The sequence below is a fragment of the Cololabis saira genome, chromosome 4 (assembly GCF_033807715.1).
Source record: "Cololabis saira isolate AMF1-May2022 chromosome 4, fColSai1.1, whole genome shotgun sequence".
Classification (NCBI taxonomy): Eukaryota; Metazoa; Chordata; class Actinopteri; order Beloniformes; family Belonidae; genus Cololabis; species Cololabis saira.
The window spans coordinates 9,199,173-9,224,826 of NC_084590.1; the positions used below are offsets into that span (position 1 = coordinate 9,199,173).

The 25,654-nt window shown below is 44.7% G+C and overlaps 1 protein-coding gene across 1 annotated transcript in view; it reads right to left on the reverse strand.

Moving 5' to 3' along the window:
* Positions 1-1,996: 1,996 nt before the first annotated feature.
* Positions 1,997-25,654, reverse strand: part of pax3b (paired box 3b) — a 27,084-nt gene continuing 3,426 nt past the window's right edge. Inside the window, 5 exon segments of the mRNA XM_061718768.1 lie at positions 1,997-3,785; positions 8,743-9,022; positions 12,647-12,855; positions 13,648-13,813; positions 14,255-14,454. Of these exon segments, the coding sequence (XP_061574752.1) occupies positions 3,751-3,785; positions 8,743-9,022; positions 12,647-12,855; positions 13,648-13,813; positions 14,255-14,454 (890 nt within the window). The 3' untranslated portion in view covers positions 1,997-3,750.

Below are 25,654 nucleotides of genomic sequence, written 5' to 3' on the forward strand. Positions count from 1 at the left end.
CCTCGGTATGTGTGTCCGCCAACAAGAAACAGAGAGGGTGTGTGTGTGTGTGTGTGTGTGTGTCTGTGGGTGTGTGTGTGTGTGTGTGTGTGTGTGTAGATAGGTAGATAGAAGGTCTGAAGATCTTTAAGGTTATGGTGGGATTCTTTGAGAGTTTTATTAATGTCAACAGAAGCTTCTGGGCAGAGATCATCAAGAAATAGGTGAAAATAGCCATGAAATCTTTATTAAGATCTACCCCTCCTCATCCCTCCTCCACTCACCCTCAGTTAATGAGCCTGTGGATAAATTCAGTGGTAAAATGATTAGTACTATTGATACCATTATTCCCACAGAAGTGAAGATGATCGCCGCTAAAAAAAAGAAACCTCCCTGGAGAAAAGCTGACAAAAAAGTGTTGAAAAGCTGAACGAAGGTGGTGGAAAACTAAATCACAGGTTCATTATGACATTTATAAAGAGAGACTGAACAGATATGTATAATACAGAGCTGAGGAATCTTATTTTCTGATATCATGATAGTTAAAAACAAAAATAATGCACTTTTTTCACAACTGTTGACAGGTGAACAAACCCCCCTGAGTCAGCGAACCGTGAACCTCTAGTGTGTGTGTGTGTGTGTGTGTGTGTGTGTGTGTGTGTGTGTGTGTGTGTGTGTGTGTGTGTGTGTGTTTGTGTGTGTGTGTGTGTGTGTGTGTGTGTGTGTGTGTGTGTGTGTGTGTGTGTGTGTGTGTGTGTGTGTGTGTGTGTGTGTGTGTGTGTGTGTGTGCCCGACCTCTTCCATCCTGGACCAAAACAAGTGCAGCAGGACCTGACTTTTTTTTTTTTTAAACACAAACACTCTAATAAGCAGACCGGACAAAAATCAATAGTTTATTTTGTATTAAAGGCAAAAAAAAAAAAAAAAAAGATTTGTTCTATTTTTTTCAAAAAGGAGAAAAAAGGGGGAAAACGGCAAATTATAATTTGAGAGAAAAATCAGTTTATTTAAGTTGGGCTGAAGAATGTGTCACTGTCTGGCAGCAAACAGAGTGATTTAAGTGGTGCGTGCAGCTCCAGCTCTCTCTGGGGCGTATTAAGGGAATAACGGGCCTCAGTGAACGGGAGGGTCATTAGTGGAGGTGATGTCGTGTGATTTGTCTTCATCTTGAATTTATATTCTGATTAAGAAAGCAAACAGTGTGTGTGTGTGTGTGTGTGTGTGTGTGTGTGTGTGGTGATTAGAGGGCCATTGCTTCTCCCTGTCCTGAGTGCACGTGTGTGTGCGACGTCTTCAGGCCCCGCCAGCACGACTGTGACAAGACTATGAGTGATCCTGAGCGTCGTTGTTGACTCAGACTTTATTTATAGTGTGTGGTCCTGCTGCATTAGCGGCACAGCTAATGCCGCCCCTGCGAGGCCTGCGAGCAGACACGATTAATCAGAAGAATGTTATAATTAGGCTTAATACCCCCAGGCTGCGTGAACACATACAGAAACAACACTACAAGCGGGGCATGGACAGAATGTATGAACGCATGCGGTGCAGAAAAACACACAGTGGGCGTGTGGAAGCGGCTCGGGCTCGGAGAGGGTTTTTTGGGTGAGCTGTTTGTGTAAAACGCTTTAAGGCTGGCTCTCTCCGTCCGAGGAGTCGTTAAACAAAAGTCAGTTTGTTACAGTAGTGCGGGGGCCTGCGGGGGTATTAATATACACCAATGCAGATGTCGGAGCGTTTACAGCCATCCGTGAGAAAAAGCCTGTTGTGCTCAGTGTCCAATCTGATGTCTGGTGATCCCCATTTGGCCAGGACTATTTTGGTTGGAGGGTTCACATGAGCCCCCTTCAAAAGTACACATTTGTCTTCACGAGCACTTTTTATTCATCCGTCGAGTGAATCACACTCATTTATCTCCTGTTTTCTCCAGTCCTGGCAAAAAAATAAATACAAAGACTCCATTTACCAAAAATCACCAGTGGAAGAGCGGCGGAGAGAAAGAAGACGGGAACTGCAACTATTTCAGAGGTTTTATTTTTATTATAAATAGCAATGATAATGCGCTTGTACACATGACATTATGTCATATTGCTTTGTCAAATAATAGAAACAATATCAAAGGAATGAAAGGACGAGCTCAGTCAGAGATGAACAGAACAAGAGTGCTTGTGAATGCGAGTAATTTGATCGGTGAAGGTTTTTGTGTTTCTATTACTCAACTGTATCATGTGGGAAGGCGTTTAACATCTATGCTGACACAGTTACACTTGTGGCAATAAATATGTACGCATCAGAAATCTCATCAACACTTACTGCTTTTATTTTTATTTTTTTTTTAAAAAAGGTGTAAAAGTCAAAGTTCACAAACAACAAGTTAAGATGTACAATTTTGGCTTTTGTCATTCCTTCTCTTTACACCGGCGTTCCCTTGATTGGGTTTGTCTCCCGTGCCGCTGCGCCCACTTAAATCCTCACAAATGTGGTCCCGTCCGTGTGCTGTTACAGCTACACTTAACAATGTTTCTTATTTCTTTTGAACCCCAAAGCCTTCAAAGGCACATGTGTTGTTCCTTTACAAAGTCCCAAACTAGATCCAGAGTGTAAATCCAATGCATTTCATCAGACTTTAAGACTTTTCTTTTGTTTTTTTTTTTTACATAGCTTTAATGGTGAAGTTGACTCTAAGATACATGATATTGTACTCCTTGGTCAGCTGGCCCAATCTTTAGTCTCGGCTCGGCTTCTCAAATGTCTCTCAGTCATGACTTGTGACCCGTTGGCTTTTTCTCGGCGAGAGAGAGGATCTTAAAGGTTTTTTTTCTTCTTTTTTTGTGTGTCCAGCTCTGTGATCGATCTTGCTTGTCCCCCCTCCCCGCTTTTTCTTTAAAGCCACTTGTCTGCCGCCCTCCACTACTTCTCCCTCATCTGTCACTTTCCCTAAAGTTGCCCTTTGACCTCATCTTGGTTGCTCTCAAAATCTACAAAAGGCCGAGATCTTTTTTGCCTCGCTTGGGCCGAGACATCAATGAGACGCGGGGACGGAGAGAGGCAGGCGTGGAGACCCGGAGAGACGGGGAGGGGAGCTGGGAGCACAAACGTTTGGACGGGCCCTCTCGCTGCGCTACAGCTGGGAAGTACATTACAGTTTCTGATACAATAAAAACCCACCGATTCATTAGCTCGTGTTTGTTTTCTTTCTCTCTGGAATTTTCTCTGCGTATGTGGGATGTGGAGATCTAACATAAATGTAATAAAAAACAACAAAGCCCTTTTGTCTTCCCCCTACAATTGGGGAATGAATTTGGAAATACATGGAATTGAATCTGCGCTGGTACAGCGCGGGCAGCGATATGTAAACATGTCCCTTGGAGCTCTGGCTCCAGGGTGAGTCTGCAACGGTGGGTTTTTGGGGCTGCCGTCCCTGGAAAAGACGCCACAGGCAGACGTGCGGCCTGTGGAAAGTGCCTCTTTGTGGCACAGTAGATGATCACATCTTGACTGAGCCGAGCTCATTAAGCGCTGGAATCTCGGCGGGTCCGTCTGCTGGGCCGACGTAGTTGGTGTTCTCAGTCCGTCAAAAACGTACGCTCCCATATCTCTTCTGGTGATCCCTTCTATTGGTTTGAGTCTATTTCTCCACCGTGAATCATAAAGTAATATATCCTGCAGTGGAGAATGTGTCCTGATAAATGAGAGGAAAGTTTTGGTCCATGTATTTAAGGCTTTTCCATGACCGCACACACACACGTCCCTTTGAAGGAGTTAAGCTGGTGATCAGGTGATTTCAGGCCTCAAATAAGGAATGGCACCTGTGAAAAGAGCACAAAACTGTTGTTAAAGTATTACCAGTGCAAATAAGGTGGAAAGACACTAAAAGAGATATATAGGCGCAATAAATTTGGGGCATATGTTTTAGTTTTGCTAACACATGGCTGTTTTTAGCAAAAGCATGTGACAACAGTGATTTGGAGAGGAAGGTCAGTGCAGGGTTGGCTAACAGGTGTTTAAAATACAACTGCAAGGATAAAAACTAAAATGATCCGAGTTATAATTCAAATTTCTAAATCAAGAACCCTATATGCTTATGAATCAAATGTTTCATCTGCTTCTTTACATGCAGAAAATGCTGCATCTAAGCCGACAGGGCTGCAGGGCTGCAGGGCTGCAGGGAGGATGTGTTTTAGACCAAGTTTTGAAGTTCAGCTGTCAAATAACAGTACAAAGATAACAATTACTAAATAAATTAATTAATTATTTTATCTATTATGTATCAATACTTGGTTAAAGCTGATGAATTTCATGGACTGTTCACCTTGAGCTCTGCAATATCCGTTTCCATTGCTGAAACTCTCAGCTGCTTTAAATCGAGGTAGAAAACCTCTTTATTTACTCTTAAATCATTTAATTTAATTCTGTTTTCAAACTCTTTTACTTTTAATTGCCATTTCTAATGTTTTTTTTTGTGAAGCACTTTGAATCGCCTCGTACACGAAACGTGCTCTAGCAAATAAACTTGTCTTGGCTTACCAAAGCGGTCAGCATGGTGGTTTGTACACAACATGACATGAGGGTTTCATGTTAGAAATAAAATGCTACTTTATATAAAGTGCATATATGAAGCGATTTGAAAAATTGTGTACTTCCTCTTCTACTCCAATGTTTTTGTGTAATAGACAGGAGTAAATGAGGCCGTCATCTGATCGTGTTGAGTCCTAGCCTCAGCCACACGTATCTGTTTTCATCGTGCCCAGCACGCTGCAGTTGCTCCATCAAAATCTGTCTTTCTTCATAGCAGCTGAACATATTTTTCTCAGTGTTTAATTGTTTAAACTAGGATTTTTAAACATTTTTTTCATGCTCGTTTGGCGGCTTTTCTTGCTGCTAACTTTAGCCCTTTTTAAAATAATAAAATAATTTATTATGACGAGTATTCGTGTCAATGAAAAGTTGTTTAGGCGAGGAACCAGCAAATTAAACTTTTCAGGAAAAGACCTCACATGCAAATGAGTTGAAGAGGAGAAAAAGCTACAGGTTTTGACCACTTTTCCTTTGGGGTCATGTTCTGATCTCTGGAAGGCACCAAGGGACAACTTATGTTGTAATAGACGCCATATATTACTTTTGTAATACTGTATTCGACCCGGTCTTTGTACGTTTTGACCATATAGAAATGTAATTCTCGTCAGTTGTGTGAAATAAGACCTGGAAACAGGCATTGTGGCATAGAATTGTCAAATTGGTTTAATACACTTTACGAATTGTTACAGGTTACTTTTGGTCTGATTCACCGCACGAATCGGCCCAGATTACTTTGTAATACTGTATTTGACCCAGTCTTTGTACGTTTTGACCGTATAGAAACGTAATTCTTGCCATTTTAAGAATGAGATATACCTGCTGTACTCTACTGCCCTTACTTTTTAACAACTTGTGCTTTTTATTATTTTACCTCGTTTTTTATCATTTTATTTGTTATTTACTGTTTAATTTTGTCTTGCCGCTTTTAATGTTGATGTAAAACACTTTGAATTACCTTGTGTTGAATTGTGCTATAAACTTGACCTGCCTATAAATAAAATTGAATTGAATTGAATTGATCATAGCAGGTGGGATGGATGAGCTCAATATGCTGCTGGGAGACACCAGTCTTGTGTTTTGTGAGACATAGTTGCAGGAGAATCTCTACATGGATGAAGCAGGTGAACAACTGAGGGAAGTGCTTGCAGGGGTTGTGAACAGTATGCTGAATCCTGCATGTAAGGTCAGTAGTTCAGAAGTGCTCCTCAGCTTCCTTCTGCCTACAGATGCTGAACTGCTGACCCGGGTTTCCTCCTGTGCCGTCACATGTTCAGCAGTATTACCTGCCGATGCTGTGTGGAGTCACCACTGTTGTATCCAAGGAACAACACTAATGCATTCGTTATAAAGGTTTCAACTTGCCCTCGTACCTGTTCATAACTGTTCTGTCATGGACTTTAACGTTTAGTAATACGTGATGTAGTACGTGGGTTTTTTGTATTTCTCTGAGCTCTTTGTGGTCTGATCTTCTGGTGTATGTGCTGGGGTCTTTACTCCAACTATCTACAATGCTTTCCAAAATTGTTTTAAAATGGTTTTCCAAATTTCAGAGATTTTTTTTCTCATCTATTCATTTGGTCTTTGGTTTCTTGGAGACTTGTTAGCGAGAGCTTAGACAGTTTTTACTGCAGAACCTGAAGAAAATGCACCACGAAAGAAAGAGAAACTTCATCAACGAAACAGTTTTTGGCTCCACAGGTAATCTTTCCAAAGTGCCACGCCAGAACACCACAGCAGTGTCTGTTCGGCTTCACATAAATAAAAACAAACAAGTGTTTTATGTATTATTGCTGTAAATTTCCATGAAACAGTCCAGGGAAAGCTGTGTGTCATCAAAATCTGCAACTGTGTGGAGCGCTTTCTTCTGCTGCGGCGGATGGTGGAGCCGCCAGGTCCGACGCTGCCTCCCCGAGCAGCCTCGGTCCTGGCACCTGTTTCCAATCGCCGCCCTGCCAGAGGCTATTAGGATCCGTCCACCCACAGAAAGGACCTTTCCTCTGCAGCTCCGAACCCAACCGCACACCAGCTATCCATTCGCACTGATTAATCACATCAAGATGGAGCGTTCTGCCTTGTGACACTGCTGAGCAGCCTGTCCGCGTGTGCGCAGCGCCACATGTTCTAATTCTTTATTCTGTCCACTTGAAGATATCTGACCGAGATATTTCATTAGACATGTGCAGCTCTCGGATATTGAGCTTGATATTCATTCAATACCTGCGGCCAGGCGGAAGTAAGCGGAGTCAGGCCCACTGGACGGCTGCCACGCTCTTTGAAGGGCTCGGTTGCCATGAGGTTGCCACAAGGTCAGTGGATAAACCTGATTGGTTGACCCCCCCGCGGACCCAAATTGGAAATGCCAGCCGCTGTAATCATACTGTGATGAGAATGCCGTTGCCTTCCAAGAAAGAGGAGGGGGTTTGTTTGAAGTTTGATTTTAGCCCTTAGAGTAACAGTGATGCAAAATGAAAAGGGCCTTCAGCTGCAGGTATTCCCTGAGGACACGGAGCCGTGCAGCGCTGCTCAGCTCTGCTCGGCCCTGATGGGAGCTGCCTCCGCACTGACCGCAGAGCTCCCTATCAGCAACGGGCCAATCACTTGCTAAGTGGAATCAGATCTGCACAATTAACCCCAACACTTGAAGAGGCTGCCTCTGACAAGCAGCACCGCAGCTACCTGTGAGCAGCAAAGCACGGGGTTTCTGTTGGCAGACGATAATGACTGGTGGGCAGCAGTAAAACTAGTCAGCAGTTTGCACTAACAAAATGTAGCATAACCAGTACTGGAGTTGAGGGGGGATGAGGGGGGATGAGGGGGGATGAGGGGGGATGGCATCCCCCACTGAAATAAAAACGGTCCAAATCATCCCCCCTTTAAAACTGCCATCCCCCATTACTGCTATTTCAACATTTAGAGTCATCACCAGAAAAATATCACCAGAGAAATGTGACAATTTTCACCTGTTTCAGGTAAATTTTCAATTGAAATAAGTAGAAAAATCTGCCAGTGGGACAAGATTTATCTTTTTATTACAAGCAAAAAAATCTTGTTCCACATGCAGATTTTTCTATTTATTTTAAGTGAAAATCTACTTGAAACAGGTGAAACTTGTTGCTTTTTCCAGTGATGAGTCTTGTTTTAAGTGTAATGAGATTTTTTTTTACTAAAATGAGACATTTTAACTAGAAATAAGACAAATATTCTTGTTAAGATTGTGAGTTTTTGCAGTGATCCATGTTACTTATCCTGTGAAGGACAGAGTCATATTGATAAGTTCAGAAAAGTGTTTTTTATTGTTGTGTTTTGATGTATTTGATGTAAGGCCAGTGGATATTTAAAGCTTACAGAAGGCTGCATTTAACTGCTGCTATGTCATTCCTGCAGTATTTCTGCAGCTGTTTTGGTCACTGCTATTATTTGTAATATATTATATTATTTGTAATCAGCACAAATTATCTGTCCTCATATGATCAAATCCACCATCTTTTTTTTTTACAACTCGAGTACTGAGCATAACTATGGGTCACATATGAAAAAACTATTCTGTGGCCGTAGCACTGTGTGGTCACATCATTTCCAAGACCAAAAACAAACATGTATCCGCGGATAAGTTCTAGCGATTTCACTTCTACCAGAAGTGAAGCCAAACTACTGTGCAGCTTCTCTGCTTTATTAGCATCATTAAAGAGGATTACAACTATCACCCAGTCAAGCTTTGCTTCAACAACTAATTAAATAAATATGAACTTCCCACATACAGTAGCTGGGAAATAGTTATTGATAACTCTAACTACGTGACTCTGACTTGTGCAATCAGGCTTTAATTCTTCCCACCAATCACCCAATCAATCATCATCCATCAATCAATCAATCAAACAAATAATGAATGATTCAAGTTCTCTACTTTGGATAGACTTTGGAGTCATTTCTCTCTGAGATGTATCTGTCAGTATGACAGCAGCTGTAACAGCAAGTTAGTGTGCAGATTAAGGTTTTACCTTTATAAAATAATCCTCGCATGTAATGTTATGTTATCATGGACAGCCATTCTGCATAATGATGATTAATGTGTTGCTCTCTTTCTTTTTTCCCCACGTACTTTTTTTCCCCATATTGTATTTACTCTCTGCAGCTGTGAGACTGTGCAAGCAGAAGGGTGGATAAAAAGCTGAAGACTATTGACCTTACTTTGTCCGTACTGGCCGTACTGGTAGGACGCGACGTGGTCGACGGTGTAGCCGGCGGAGCTGTAGTTGGGGGGGCAGTAGGACTGGGAGCTGGGCAGGGAGGGCAGGGCCGACATGGAGGGCACGCTGGTGAGGCCCTCCAGGCCCTTGATGTGGTCCATGCGCTGGCTGCAGCTGGCCGCCATGCCGCTGGGGGGCTCCAGCCCGCCGGTCAGGGGGGAGATGGCGTAGTCGCTCTGGGGCTGGTGCGGCACTCCGCCGGGGTTCAGCAGGCCCATCACCTGACGGGACCGGAGGGAAGAAGAAGAGTCAGTTCAGCTCCATGTGCTGTGATCGTTTCATTCTGTCAGTTCACTGATAAGGACTTCAATTAAATACTTGTGATTTTGAAAACCGCACAAAGTTATGGATAAGCCCTGAATGCAGGTATTGTGACGTAAAATTGTCAAATTGGTCTGATTCACCGCACGAATCGGCACAGATTTCTTTTGTAATACTGTATTTGACCCGGTCTTTGTACGTTGTGACCATATAGAAACTTAATTCTCCTCAGTTGTGTGAAATAAGACCTGGGAACAGACATTGTGGCATAGAATTGTCAAATTGGTTTAATTCACCGTACGAATTGTTACAGATTACTTTTGTAATACTGTATTTGACCTGGTCTTTGTACGTTTTGACCGAATAGAAACGTAATTCTTGCCATTTTAAGAATGAGATGTACCTGCTGTACTCTACTGCCCTTACTTTTTAACAACTTGTGCTTTTTATTATTTTACCTCTTTTCATATAATTTCATTTCATTGTATTTGTTATTTACTGTTTCATTATGTCTTGCCGCTTTTAATGTTGATGTAAAGCACTTTGAATGACCTTGTGTTGAATTGTGCTATACAAATAAACTTGCCATGCTAATTCATCCAACTGTTGAGTTGTTGTGGCAGCCAACACAGATAACTGATGCTACACGCACACACACACACATATATATATATATATATATATATATATATATATATATATATATATATATATATATATATATATATATATATATATATATATATAACACAGGTTTCAGGAAATATGGCCTTCGGCCCACCCTGTAGCTCAGTGAAACGAGAAGGGATGCAGCGTAACAGACTGTAAAATACAACACACGAAGCATCAGTCACGTAACATTCCTTTTCTGAGGAGTGGTTTTGAAGTGTACAGCAGAGGTGTCAATCAGAGTTAGCTGTGTCTCCCAGCTCCTTAAACCAACCCACGATGGAGGAACTGCAAAACACTAATACTCGATATACTTGATACTTATTAGTGTGATTATATGCTATTAATTGTGAGCTAATCATGATTTATATATATATATATATATATATATATATATATATATATATATATATATATATATATATATATATATATATATATATATGTGTGTGTATAAAGAACAGGCGGTGCTTTGATAAGTCCATGTGATGCTCCATCTCTACTTTTTAAGTACAAGCATGTATGTGTGTATGTATGACCATAGACAGTGAGACACACTAAGGAAATCCCCTGTCGCAGACTTCAAAAAGACTCTGCTTCAGACAGAGATAACACCAACAAGGAGGAATTAGGCCGTTTCCCTCTGATCCGTGGCTCCACTAATTCTAAAAATTCCATTCTGACGCTGCTCCAAAAGCCAATGGCACAAACTCACGTCTTATGTCTGACATAGATAGGCTAATATAGACAACACAAAGGAAAGGCTTGTGCGAGCCGGACTCTGCTACGTATCAGAATGGATGTTGCAGCGGGAGAAATCCTTCAGAGCTTGACCTGGTCTTTATTAGAAACCGGATAATCAAATTTCGTGTAAATTTCTTTGGTCGCAAAGGAAGGAAAAGAGCTGTGGGTCAAATGCCTCAACTTCCCCAAAACAAACCTGCAACATCCCCAACAACCTCGGTACGCCTGGTGAATTCACCTGTCCATCATCAGAACGCTTGATAAGCCCTTAACAACAATGTCAAAATGATGTTTTTCATGTGCTGACTGAAGGGGCTCTAGCTCTAAATGCATCATATCCCACCTTTCCCTCAGCACAGCCAAGGCCTCCAGGCCTGCACTGGTCCTAATGAGAAGCAGGTATGCTGCTCTCTGCGTCCTCTTGGCCCTCTAAGTGACATATTATTTAACATCCACACACACATGGTCCTGCTTAAATCATTTCCCAAGTAGGGGATGTGAGCAGATGACTCTCTGTTGATTTTGAGGGGAGAGTTGTGTTTTCTCCCATGCCTAGGAACATTTATCTGAAGAGATTAACCTGCGTTTGGACAAGTGGGTTTAAACAGAATAATTAGAGATATAATGTTGCTGAAGCGAGCAACAGTCAGCAGGAACACATGCCGTTTAAGATTGTGGATGCTAATATGGTGCCTCTCCTCCTCGCGCATTTGTGTTTTTTTCTCTTTTTAACCAGACTCCTACCCATCGTCCCCTTCTTTCCTAAGGCGCTCCCCGTTTGCTGGCTACAACATCCAGAGTGAATCGAATTGGAGCACTGCCGTTGCCAGTGGTCTAACCCGGCGCGTTCAGGCCTCAGCAGCGAGGAATGTCGGGATTCGGGGGAAAACATCTGACAAGGGACATTCTTTCCCTGCTGAATTAAATATACACAAATAGATTAGAACCTTTGGTTGCACGTGGAAGAATGCTGAAGCAAACATTTTAAGAATGCAATATTGAAAAGCTTCCCCTGGGGCTGTGCTATAACTTCAAGCGTATGGCGGCGTTGGACGGCGTGCACGTGGCCGTCAGGCTGCTTCAGCACCCAGATCATTCAGTCCATGTTCTACATGCAAGCTACACCCCGATTATCACACAACACGATGGACAAACATTTGAAATGAGCCTGCCGTCATCCATTAACAGAATTCTCCAATTAGTTGTGTGGATTCTGTTTTTGAAATCAATCCGTAGGTCGCTCTTAAAGGCTGAGTTATGGTTCTGCGTCAAAACGACGCCGTGCCTACGCCGTAATGTACGTGTCGTGTGGCGTCACTGACGTGCACCTCCCAAAAATTGTAACTATGCGTCAAAGCGACGCAGACCAAATGCAGACGGATGTGCGCATTTCCGGTTTCTGGTTTGAAGCAGTCGTGAACTTTCAGCGCTCTTTTCTTCGTGTATGTGTGATTTTTTTTGTTTTGTTTTTTTGCACGATAGTTATCCATATCTCTTTGATTCACTGTGACCGGAAAAAGTCGGATAAACCATTCAGGAAAAGATCGCGAATTAGCGATCACGGGGGGTACTGCACCGTGGAGAAATGGAGTGACGGAGAAGTCCGAAGGGTTCACGACGGCGTCACGGTGACGGCGTGTGCATGGGGTCGTTTTGGCGCTGAACCATAATTCAGGCTTACAGCTTAAAAAAGCTTTAAAAAAGGCTTAGAAATGCGACTCAACCATGTCGTGTAACATTGGTGTAAAAGATGCTGCAGAATCTTCGACTGATCCTCTGGATGTTCTGGAGTTGATCAATTCTCCACAGCGCGCACGCACGCACGTGTCCCCGTAACGATGTGAACCTGTACGAGGCCGTGCGTCTGTCCTCACACTAACGAGTCAAACTGTGCCAGGATGAAATCTGATTTTCTGCCTGTTAGGGTCCCGAGTCCTCTGCCTCCTCCGTCTGGGTGCCGCGACCTCGGGACGTCGTGCTCAGATAACCCAGTGGAACTGTTATCACTTCTCATTGGTCACACTCTGTCCTGATGGAGTCGGCTCGTGTTTCCCCGGCCCACCCTCTATTGGTTTTAGAGTTCGGGTCGTATTCTGCTCCGCTGCTGTTGTCGGAGTCATTGGTTTTAGTCACGCACAAACTTTCCGGCCCGTTGTTGCCTCACGACTCACCTGTGGGGAGATCCCGTTCCCTATGGTGGCATTCATGGGGTTGCCGGGTCCTCCGGGGCTCACGAAGCTCTCGGAGTAGCCGGAGAAGGAGTGGCGTCCGGAGGCGAGGCAGTAGGCCGAGCCGGCCTCCCCCTGTCCTCCACCAGCGGAGGCCTGGTGGCCGGAGGACGGAGGCAGGGGCTGGGGACGGTGCACCGTGCTGGGGGGCTCTGGAAGGAACCAAGGGAGAATCAATCAAGTTAGAAAAGGTTTTCTACCGAGCATCCTTCAGCTGGTGAAAAGGACCCAAGTATCAGTCCAAACTGTGGACGATGAAGAGTCTAAAGAGCTGTTTTGACTGTTGTTTTTTCCAGCTTCCCTGAAGTTAGTCAGGCGTCTGTGCGGAAAGGAAAACCCAACCTTGACGCAGCAAGTTTTCTGGCCACCAATACAGAGAAATCTACCAGATCTGCAAACGGCAGACTTTTCTTTATGGCTCGGTTTTTTCTCCATTTAACTGTCACTCTGGACATGACAGGAATGCAACAATTTAAAAAATCCTTAACATTAAAGTGGTGCTAAAGAACTACTGCTGCGATCACTAAAGTGCATCAAAAACCAGAAAATTGAGACGCTGTATTTAAGTGTCACTTGAGTAAAAATAAAACTAAGAAAGTAAAAAAAAAGTTGCATTTGAAAAAAAATCCATTCAAATTTTAAAGACTTTTTTCATATTAAAGAACAGCTTATATTAAATTAATAACTCCAGAGCAGTCCTACTGATGTTGGTCTATTAAACATTGAAACAACTAGCATGCTTATCCAAGATATATTTTAAAAGTTATACTATATTTATACAGAATTACAGGTGGATAAAGGATTACATTATCCCTTTCTGAAAATAACTTTTTTTTTTAAAAATAAAAAAGATTTGAATGTATCTTGAACATGCAGTAGTTTTATGCTGTTATTCTCAGCATCTAAAGCACGAAGCAAAGAAGCCGCGATAAAGCTGAGTGTACCTTGTGCTATAGATGAGCTGGCATAGCCGCTGTCAGACAGCTGGTAGGGGGGGATGCCCGACATGGCTGAGGGGGGGAATCCCCCCGGGATCAGGTGATTAAACGCCATGAGCTGATTGGCTCCAGCTTGCTTTCTCCACCGTGCTCGCCTGTTGCTGAACCACACCTGGAAAAGACAAGAAAGATAATGTAGGGTCTAAAAGTGATCCTTACGGTTTCTTATCAAACTGCCTTTCTCGTTAATCAGCACTTCGACCCAACAGAGCAAGGAACAAGGCGACGTATTCACAGGTACAGAAATTAGTCAACGGGAAGGTGTGTTGTGTAGAAAAGTAAATTAAACTTTTCCCTAGCCCGTCAGCAAAACAGCAAATACATCTACCTTGCAAAAGATTGATCTGAGTGCCGTATGTTTTAAATTTTCAGAGAAAAAGTCCACGTCTTTAACTGTACATACCTGCAAAGCGCAATTTAAATTTGCCGGCAGTACGTCTACATTTCTCGGCTAACATTTACATCCTTTGACTATTTAAAGTATTTCCAAATACATGGCTGATATACTGGTGTTTTTATTTGCCACTTGAACGTGTGCGGTCTCCGCTCGTACCTGCACCCTGGCCTCGGTGAGCTTGGCCCTCTGAGCCAGCTCCTCCCTGGTGTAGATGTCGGGGTAGTGTGTCCTCTCGAAGGCTCTCTCCAGCTCCTCCAGCTGCTCCGCCGTGAAGGTGGTCCGACTGCGGCGCTGCTTCCTCTTCAGCGGTAGATCCGGCTCTGACTCCACATCCGTACCGTCGTCCGAGTGACTCGCTGTTCAGACACAGAAAGAACCGTCACAAGCTGATCCTGAAAACTAGGCAGCAGTTTCAGCAGCTTTGCTGTTATAACTGTATAAAACATAAAGTAACTAAATACATTTCTGTTTGACATTCAAAGTGATGTTGGAGAAGAAAATATGTCAGACTTCAGCAATATTTTAATGATGAGATTCCGCTGCAAAAAGGGGAATAAGCGGACTATAGAAGTCTGACAGAAAGCTCATGTGGATCCGTTGCCTGCTCTCTGTTTGTCTGTTGAGGAACAACTGACTCCATGGAGAATGACCGCCATCTCAGTCAGGTTAGAGTCTGAGGTTAGTGGGTCTGTGATGGACCTGGAAGCGCTTCAGGAATGGTTTTGAAAAGTCTCAAACCCATCTCAGATTCACAAACACATAAGCCAGTCCTGTATCCGTTTATCGTAATAATCTTGAAATCCTTGGAGTTTGTTGTGACATATCGCCTCTGATAAAAAAGGAAAAACAATAACCCTTCAGCGTTTGAAGTTAAAAGTACATTTAAAGATGTGATGGTTAAAAAAAATCATCATCTTGTTTCAAAGTGTCATTTTCAAACTCCTCGGTCAGTCTGACAAACAAACTCAATGGAAAGGTCGTTCCACTATCAAACCCATGTTTTTACTGTGATTTCAGATTGTCCAAGCTGGAATCTCAGAGAACGGTGTTCCATTTTTACAAAATTATATTAAGGTGAAGCAAAACTGTTCTTCATTAATGTTGATCAACCAATGAAAATAACATCTAATCTGAGTTAGATTGAACATATTAAAGACACACACAGCTTTAACCTCTAGTGTCCAGCCCTTCAGGCTGACTGCACCTCAGCGATCTTATGCGTCTTGACAGCTTCTGTGTTTTGCTGCTTTTCTTCCGTCTCTGATTGGGATTAATACCATTGTGATCTGCGTTCTATGAGCCGGCAGCCCGGTTTCTAACTGAAAGTACTTCAAATACTCCATCGGCTCCAAGTTCACCACGGCCAAAGTGTCCACTTTCCGTGTTACACCTAATTAATTCCCCCCTCAGCAGTGGGAAAGTTTCGTGTGCAACACTGTATTAGTTCCCCCCTCAGGGGCAACAATAAAATACAAGAGAATCCAAATAGCTCAGGGCCCCTCATGTGAAACTGATCCTCTCTCCCCCTTTGGTGATTCTGTCCTCCCAACACCAATAGCAGTGGGAGTCAACTTAACATGCATTAGGAGCAAATTGGTAAAGAAACATTCAAGCATGAGAAAGCCAATAAGTAAAATATTTTCAATGGGGGGAGTGCAAGAAAATTGAGACATCGCCTTAAGCTTCCTACTGAATATTTTTGCCAGTCGTTCAGGACTTTAACAGATATGACACACATGCAGCCTCTTAAACAGGTGCAGAAAAACAAGATGTTTCCAAATGTCCAGTGTGGTTTAAGGTTTCGCCATCACCTGTTTTATGAACTCTTTAAATGGAGTCGTCATAATGAGGTGATAAAATCTATTACATGTGGGGTTTCTGCACTTTGTCCTGCAGACGGCGATGAGGGAATACGGGGTGTGGAAGTGTGGAGTTCTGGACGGGATGACTGAAAAACAAGAGATGAGGCCTTTTGTGGCCTCCCCCCCCTCTAGTTCCTGCATAGAGGAGGGCTGCGAAGAATGCCTCCCCCTTCCTCACCCCACCCCCACCCCACCTCAGCATGCACGTTCCTCTGCATTTCACAGGGATTTGGGCCTTGGGAAATTGAGGCAGCCCAGGAAAATCTTTAATCACTTTGGAATTACCTATCGGTTGGGCCTGATACCGAGGTCTCGCAAACCTTTCAAAGGAAGCGACATAGCGGCACCTCCTAAGTCCTGGGAGTCTAATCAGGATCCAGGTCTTTATAGAGGACCAAAGTTGGCTCATTAGTTTCGTGTAACTCCATCGGACTGCTACATGAAGTGATCCTAAGATACAAGAAGATAAGATGGTCGGCTCAAAATGTCCGAGACCCAAATGTGTTCCAGTAACGGCTCCGAGCACCAGAGGTACAAAGAAGAAGAAAAAAAAAAACACACTTTGCGCGCTTTGGCATATAACCCTCCTTAAACAAGTACCACCTTCTCCTCCCTCTTCTCTCTCTCGGCCTCCCTCCTTCCTACCCTCTCTTTGTCCTCTGTCCCCCCATCTTTCTCGTTTCCAGCCATATTTCTCCCTCCGATCCGCGGGCTCTTTGTTGCTCCACAGAGCCCAAGTCTTTGCCGGGCGATTTCCACGCTCCATCTGTGGAATCCGTCATGGCTCCCTCAGCCCTTCACAGTGGAGGCCTGTCACCTGCCCCATGGGGGAGCTTGAGAGGCGTGGGGGGCGGATTTTGAGGGGGTGGGGGGGGGGGCATAAAGAGGCTCAGTAAAGGGCTTCGGGATGGGATAGATGGGGGCATAGCCAGGGGCATTGTATGCCCCCCCCCCTATCCCATACACACTTTACTGTTACAAAAAAAAAAAAGAAAAGCACCCCCTGCTTCCAGAGGGAACTGTAAAAGCACCTGAGGGGGTGAGCTGGGGGGTGGCAGCAACAGGGGTTGTTGCTGTGGTTGTAAATGTACCCGTGGGGACACTTTGTTGGGGCATCTGCGTTTGTCTATAGAAGCCAGAGCGTGTGGACGAGTCTCAGCGCCGGGGCGCTCGCCAGGGGAAACTCCACCATCCAGCAAACTCCTGTTCGCTTCATCTCACTAAAATGTATTTCCCTCTGTCTCTTCTTGCACTTGTTTGGACCTTCAAGAACATCTATTATTGAGTTAAAAAAAAAAAAAAGGCTCTTGAAATCTGTGCTCAGATTGTCATGGATTAATTCAATTCACGATCAATGTTTATAGGTTCATATTTTTCAGACTGGAGTTTTCTGATCTTTGCAGAAGACGTCCAGTGGAAGGAGAGGCAATGCACTATAGATGCTGTGTCCTGCAATCAGGAAAAATGTTTCCATCTGAATGAAATCTGGGAAAAAGGCAAATAAAAAAACAAGGAATTTGCACTTAGTGAGTGTAACTGTGATATGAAGCTTTGTCTGCTGAAATGAAAATGAAACCTACTTCTTTTTCACCTTTTCTGCTGTTTTAAATCCTAAAGTCTATCTGTGTTCATCTCTGCTTGACAATATTAATCACACGTCTGAGTTTTAAAAGATGATGCCAGGCCCACTGAAGTTGCAGGTATAGTGACACTAACCAATCGCAACCAACCAGTCAACCCTAAAGCCGACCTCTTCCCACAGGCCGGTGAAAAACTTGCTAACACAATAATATGCACACAGAGACACGAAGACTGTAGGTCTCCAAGCTCGTCTTACACGACACACACTGGGTTCCCCCTCTTCCACGTTTACTTTCAGACTCCCTTAATCAAGCTTGGCAGCCCTGAGGCATCAGGCGTCAATTCTTTCTCTCCCTCCTTACGTGGCTCTAAGTGTGATCGAGGCCCAAACACACAATTCTTTCCACGATGACCTGAGTAACAAGGAAATGGAAGGCCAAATCTCAATACCGTGCGTTACCCCTCTCACAGCAACAGAGAACGAGAGGAACCTCGAGATGGACAGATGAGCTCAAAAAGCTTTAGTGCCTCCCAGATCTTTTCCAACCTGTGGTTTCTAAGTGCCCTGTTTGCCGTCATCGCCTCGTTATCCCTATGATCTGATCATATCGTGTTGGCACCGTCGAATGGCCTTCGCCAATCGAATTACCCACTCTAACCGTCGTGCTGCTCCCTGCATGTATAGACATGCTATATCTTAAAATGCTGTATTTATAGCCCCTGTAAACACAACTTCTCTCGGTTTCATTCTGCTCCAGCTCGGCATAAAGAAGCAGCGAGCTGCAGACGTGATCCTGGCTCTTGTCAGTTCATCGAAATATGAGAAAATAGGAACCTTAAAAGGGTGAAATTATCTGAGCGGGAGTGGGCCTGGAAAAGCTGCCTCGGCGAGCCCGTTCGGGAGCCGGGGAGCATTAAGCCGCAAAATAAGAGAGGAGCAGTCGGGGTGGGGGTGAAGGGGAGTGGGGGTGGAGGAGAAAAGAAAACTGTTTAATTTAACCAAACTGAAGCCCTGAGAGGCACACATTGCAAAGGGGCTCCGAGCCAAAACAACCTCTCCAGAGCCAAGAAAGCCCAAAATGGCTCCCACCATGCAACGCCATCCCAGAGGAGAGGGAAAACAGGGAGCAGAAAGAGGAGGAGAGGAGAGGATTTAGCCGAAACAGTCTATTGGAAAGAGTTCAGCACTGCTTGTGGGGGGTGAGGGGAGGTGGAGCACCGTCGGCCGGGGACACAAAGGCTTAAATATGTCCACTGAGACATGAGACAGTATGCACCGAGGACGTGCGCATGTCTGCGCGAGGGGACGAGGAGAAGGAGCCAATGGGGATGTGTCAAACGTGTACGTGGGGACTATGGGGAATTAACTGGCCATATGTGGGTTATTTACACCCCACTCCGGACATCCCAGTAACTCTTCTGGGGCTTTGGTGAATAGCAAGGGGTAAATTGAGGCTGTGACACGTCCCCCCCCCTCCTCTTCTCCCCACCTAACCCACTCAAAAACACACAAAACAAAAGGCAGAGGAGACAAACGCAGCATTTATTTGGGCGGGCGGGCCGTGCTGCTCCTATTCAGATACTGTGGGACTAAGTGACTGGCTGACTGCATTAAACAGTACATAGAAGTCAAGATAGGCAGATGCTGGCCCGCATAATGGCTTTACTGACAGCTTATGGACCCATCTGCGACTCTTTCTGCCGGGTTAAGAAAAAGGTGGTGTGCATGAGGGTTGTTGTGTGTGAGTGAAGTGGGTGGGAGGAGGGCTGATGGGATAGCAAGCTCACTTGACTTGCTAAGGAGTTACAACCTCCACAGCTGCCCTGGAAGGCAGAGTGTGCCGGAGCATGTATGCCTACTGGCGAAGACATGAATATACAAACACTGGTGTGTCCTACCACACAAGGCAAACGCTCATCAATCACTGCCTTGTTACAGAGCAAGGCATGACATAACAACGGTCATGCAGAGTCTGATGTAGTCAGTAAGGACTTCGGGGAGTAGGCGAGGGATGTTGAAGGGGATGAGGAAGTGGTTACCTGTCACTTTTGGCTAAATGTGTTTCTCACCCTGTTTCCTGTGCAGCACCGGGGGGGCTGACCTTCCGCGGCCCAGCCACCCGGCAGCTCTTCTCAGACTGCATTTAGCAGGTTTGCTGTCATTTTCAGTTTCTTCTGAAATGAACGAAGTCTGAGGTTTATCTCCTGCTGCTCCGTCTCCCTCCAGCAGCTAGATACTTTCCTCATCGATGCTTGGAATGATGGGGCTTTTGCTTAGTATGACTTTAGTATAAATCGGATTTGATTTGATTTTTTTTTACTTTTTCTGGATGGTAAATATTAATAGCACTGCAAATAATAAACGGACTGCAAGAATAAAGTAGACAATAAAAACTTTTATACTACAAGCACCACTCACGCACCCTCGCTCATGCTTATATAGCACTCTATTAGTCAGACCTATAAAGATTATTTCATATGATAATTTTGCATCATAAATACACATTAAAGAGGAATTCAAGGTTTTGAAGTGAATTATTTGAACAAAGAAACAAATGTAATCAAATTCCACAGAGTAGTAAACTAATTTTAAAAACCCTAAACATAGCAGGATATCTTCATCATGACATCATTGCTCGCGCTATAATAATGCAATCAACTGTGAAGCTTGGTTCTTTGTTCTTGGTGCCTCTAAGTTTGGATGTGTACATCCATTATTCCTAAAATATATTTCTACATGCACGACGTCAGTAAAACACCCCTTTTAGATCTCTTTCCCAAAACAAAACCAAAGACTTCGGCGTAGTTAGTTAACAAAGTGAGGTTTCATCAGTCGGCTGATTGACAGCTGCCTGTCCCCCGTCAGCTGCCCTCAGCCCTAGATGCTGGGTTTACTGGCCTCGGCGTGGCCTCCGCAAACTCTGACATGCCTCCCTGACCCTGATACACACACGAGCACAAACACACATGTTTGATGGAGACCTGTCAGGCAGATATGTGAGAGGAGGACACATGTACTGGCATGTTTCCTCACTTTCTCTGAAGCTCGCACAAACACTTTGGCTGGATTTAAAAAACAACCCCTCTTTCCCTCTCCCTCTCGGCCCCCCTCCTCCCCCCCAATAGTGCATACTTGTAGGAGATAAAGAGGGGCCTTATTCTAAGGCGAGCCATTCTACTTGACCTTCGCTCAGCCTTTTCACTCTTTCACTCCCTTCAACCCGTCTTTGGGGCTCGTTCCCTGTCAAGTCCATCACGGGTGAAGGCTGTGGCGCCCGAGCAGGTCTTGAAGGGGGCAATACCCCAAATACCTCCTCGTCCCTTCCCCCTTATGCACTAAACACGCAAGCATAGTGGAAGGCTCCACCCTTTCAGAAATCACTCTGACTTCAAAGTTAGTGTGCATTCATTAATTGGCCTTTGAATTGATATCAGAGGGTCACAATAAGAGTGTGAAAGGAAAAAGAGGCTTTAATGAAGCATAGAGCAGCCATTCATTTGCAGATAACTATTTTTTTCATGCTTGGATAGTCGGCATGCATGGGCTTATTAGAAAAAACCCACGAGAGAGGGAGGAGTGTGGGATGAGGCGCGAGGGACAGACAGACTGAGAGACGGAGAGAGCCCCAGGGTAGAGGAGAGTGATTTGGTGCTTGCCACTTGGCCCTCGTGCCCCCCTTTGCCCTCGTGCCCAGGGACTCACTGAGTGACACATTCATCCTTTCAGCACAGACAGAGCCCTCTTCATGGGACACTTGGCTCGGGCCACTTATAGCCAATAGCTATTACAGGATCTATCAAGAGCATATTGGTCTGGCCTTTATGAGACTCTGATGAGATCAAAACAGCCCAACACTTTCATTATTACTAAATCTGTTTACGGCAACCCTATTTACACTAACATTTCATTTGTAAAATGACAATTAAAAGTTTAATCCAATGTGACATCTGTGTCCGTTGTATTTATAGTCCAAAACATTTGGTTTAAAATATGATTTATGACAGCACAGTCCCTTTTGGCTAGCAATGTGGCCTCACAAGCGTGGACGAAGCACGAGGTCACGTTGGTTTGTGAAGACTAGTTCTGAAGTCTGTTTTTCTTCGTACGGGGGGCAGCCATGTTGCTTGAGAAGCCAGCGGGGACCGGCCCCTTGTGCTCCTAGCTCCTTCAGCCGAAACCCAGCCAATATATCAGCAGAGGTGTCTTTATATGTTTACAGCAGAATAAACCATCTAACATGTTGACTCGACGGTGAAATGACAGTCGCCTTCACCCGAAGCTGGGTTCATACAAACGGGTAGTTGTTTGGCTAAGCGTGCTAGCATGACGATTACGGATGAGGAAGGATAACGGCTAGCCGCTGGCTGTGCCGACTGTCAGTCAATCATATCAGAAATAACTTTATTGCTCTATATAAACTCTCCTGGTGTGGTACAAAAGAACCCCACTCCACCCATCAGAGTCGTCATGGGTGTGAAATTGAACGATTGAGGTAAAAAGTTTTTTGAACCAGGCTGTAAATGTTTATTTCTGCTCTATAGTTGGACATTTTAACCTGGCGCCAGTGGACTCACTCACTTTGGGAGCCAGCATCTATAGCGGCCAGTAAAAGAATTGCAAACAATCTTAGTTCCACATGACCCTCAATGCGGAAGTATAGCTGCTTGGCACTTGCTCACAGCAAGAAGGGTCGTAGTTAGCCTCCCCATCCCCCACCTCAGTGCTGGCCTGGGCACCACAGCTTCTTCCCACTGTCCAAATGCTTGTCAGATTATAGTGATGCCAAATTGCTTGAAGGTGTGTGTGTGTGTGTGTGTGTGTGTGTGTGTGAGTAGTCCTTTGTCTATATGTGGCCCCTCGGATGGACTGGAGACCTGTCCACGGTATCCCCCTTGCTTTTGTCCAAAAAGAGCTGAAATTAGCTCCAGCAGCTTCCCATGTCCCTGAATAAGAACAAGCATCTATAGATAATGGATGGATGGAAAACTGAATTTTAAAAAGAGGTATGTCAAATTGTACAGCTGTACAACCCAATGAAACAGACTGAACTTGCGTCATCAGTGTATTATACTGATAGTAAACTAATGGTATACATTAGTATGCTGTAATTTAGTATATGCAACATGATGTGTTGTTCGAGTGATCATCTGAAAGCAACTCAGTGTTTCTTCAAAGAGGATCCGAGGTCATGAACCAATGTCTCCAGCCCCGTCATAAACTCACTCCGCACTCATGACTCTCTCTCTGCCTCCAGTTCTGTTGCTTCTTCTGCTTCATCCACTGTTCCTTCCTCTCATCATTACCCTGCCGCCATGGCACTGATCCAGGCTGTGCCCCCCCCATTACATTCACAGACTGACATCCTTCACCCCAAGTGGCCGACAAACCCAAGTTCCTCGTTCACCCGCATTATTTACACAAACAAAGTCCTGCTCTGTTTCTGTGACAAAGCTAGCTAAATCTTTATGGCTCTTTCATGTATTGTCTGCTCACGGTTCGCTTTTGTCCCTCCGCCATTGGCCTGGGCCCTGGATACAATGAGCCCCGGCAGAATGGAGGCAGATTGAAGGAATGCGCCTCAATAAACCTAATTATGACATGATGACTGCGCTCACCATGGTAGGGGTTTTTCAAAGATCCCGGGCTTATTCAATTAGCCCTTTCCAGGATCCTCTTTCACCAAAATAAAGTTATCCCTTTGACTGTTTGCATTGCAGAGAGGAATGTGTGTGTATGCATGTGGTTGTGTGTGTGTGTGTGTGTGTGTGTGTGTGTGTGTGTGTGTGTGTGTGTGTGTGTGTGTGTGTGTGTGTGTGTGTGTGTGTGTTTTTGTGTGTGTTTGCACAAACGGCTGCTCTAAATGGAAATGTATTGGCTCAATAAGGCTCCACTGTATTATCTGGCTGGTTTCACCGTTGAGTAAAGACTCTGAAAGATATGAAAATGTGAAACAACAGGGGGAGGAGGCCCCTGCCCGTCTATTCTAATAATTTACTTTATCTTCAAGTTTAAATACCAGGTTGTTGACTGCTTGTTATATCCAAGCAATTGTCAAATATATATTCGGGTGACTCCTAATCATTAAAGAAAAGAAAACATTGTAGTTTACTTAAATTAACACTTGATTTATATTTAACTAAGTACAAAACCGTGTGCACAGTATGCCTTTTTAAAATAAAAAAGGAAGAATAGAAGTTAACAGATAATACTGAAAAGGTTTTGCACGTTAAGGCATATTTCGAGTATTTTATTAAGTCTATTTTATAGTCTTTTAACAACGGATAAATTAACTAAACAGCCTCTCTGTAAAAGCGTTCATGTTAATGCAGGCTTAATGTTCTGAAACTCAAGCAAAGCATATCCATAAGTCCATGGTTGACTGGGTCACTCTTCCCCGGGCCCTCGGGAGGATGCGGCCGCGGCGCAGAGCGCAGAGCCCCGCGGGCCGCGGGGGAGACACTGGGGGCCGGAGGGGGGGAGAGAGAGGGGCGGTGTCGCTCTCCAGATGAAAGTGCCATGAAATAAAAGAGTCGATTTAATCTGCTAGAAGAGATTTGGGGAGCGACTGGAGCAGAGGAGGGGCGGTTGGGGTTTGGGGAGCCGCAGTGCGCAGCGGCGCAGCGGCGCAGGACGGGTGGCCGGGGCCCCCATTGTGAAAGCTGCGCTCCGGGCCAGACCGCGCTCCTCTGGGGAGAACATTGGTCCCTATTCACGGAAAACGCTCTTTAATACACTCCTCTGTCATTAAATGTGGCATAGCACAATATCGACATCATTTAGAGGACATTATTAATGATCGAGGGGGCAAGGCCGGGACCGATCAAAGAATCAAAAATAGACCCAGAGTTACAGCCTGGAGACGGCTCGGAATTATGAGCGTCATGCTTGCAGGCGGAGAAGTCCGCATTGTTGTCCACTTATAGTCCGAACATTATGACAAACTCAGTAATTATGGCTGAAATTAATAGCACAACATTGCCTTTCCTCTTTTGTAGTGCATGAGATTTTATATAACACATAACAGTAGTTAAAAGTTTCTAAATAAACTCCATCGTGTTGGCAAATAAAGTATTTTATAGGCCGACTTAAGGTTTTTCCCTTTTTTTCAAATTTTGTGAAACTTTTCTGGAAGTGCTTGCGTTTATTGTGCATTTAAAACGTATTCTCATCCGCGCACTGGAGTGTCATTGCGCGCTCCCTGGGTCACGTGTAAAGGGGATTCGGGGGCGAGCCCGCATCCACTCAGAAATCCACTCAGAAATCCACTCAGGCCAGTCGTGAGTGGATTTCAGAAATGTTTCAGTGAAAGGGAGGAAGGCCGCCGCGCACCCATGAAGAAAGCAAGGGACGGCTCCCCGAGCCCTGCCGGGCCCGGGCCGCTTCCCTGAATAATTTACTCTCCTAAAGCCTTTTCGTCGGGCTTTTCTCTCTCTCCCCTGCCCTGAACCTCTCATCTCCCCTTACTTGAATTTTAAACAGGTCCTCCGTCGTCTTTTCGCCGCGGCCAAAGCTGCTCCAAGCTGGCCTTTTGTCCGCAGCGCAGCCCGAGCGTGAGCCGCAAATAGACTCTCGCTCCTTTGTTTCCCAAGTTCATCCGCGCAGCTTCCCGTTGTGCGCGCGAGGCCGGCCTTTGTGCGGAGATGGAAACCGTTGAACAAATGTTTGATCAACTCATCTGGGGGACATTTTGTCTCTTCAAACCAGAGTCATTTATCCCCCTCCTCCTCCCCCCGGAGGCGCAGGAGCGCGGGCCCGTGTTTACTAGGGAAACAGTGGCGTAAACGCGCGCACTCGGCGTCTCCAAAAAGTGGAAACTGTTGAACATATATGCTTTTGGAGACTGAAAAAGTGGCAAGGTTTTTTTTTTAAATATGAAAAGAGTAGTTTAATGGGAGTGGGGGGGATGTCAACTCCAGTGTTTCGCCGGAGGCCTCGTTTCTGTTTAGTTGAGCCAAACACCACTGAATGTTCTAGTCCACTTCTGCAGAGAGGAAAAAGTCCGCTGAACTCATTTAGACGATGAAAGCTGACAAACTAAACTCACACGAGGGTCGACGGCATATTTAAAAGGGAAGACGAATGTTTGCTTGGCGCTGGGTGTAATAATTAGCC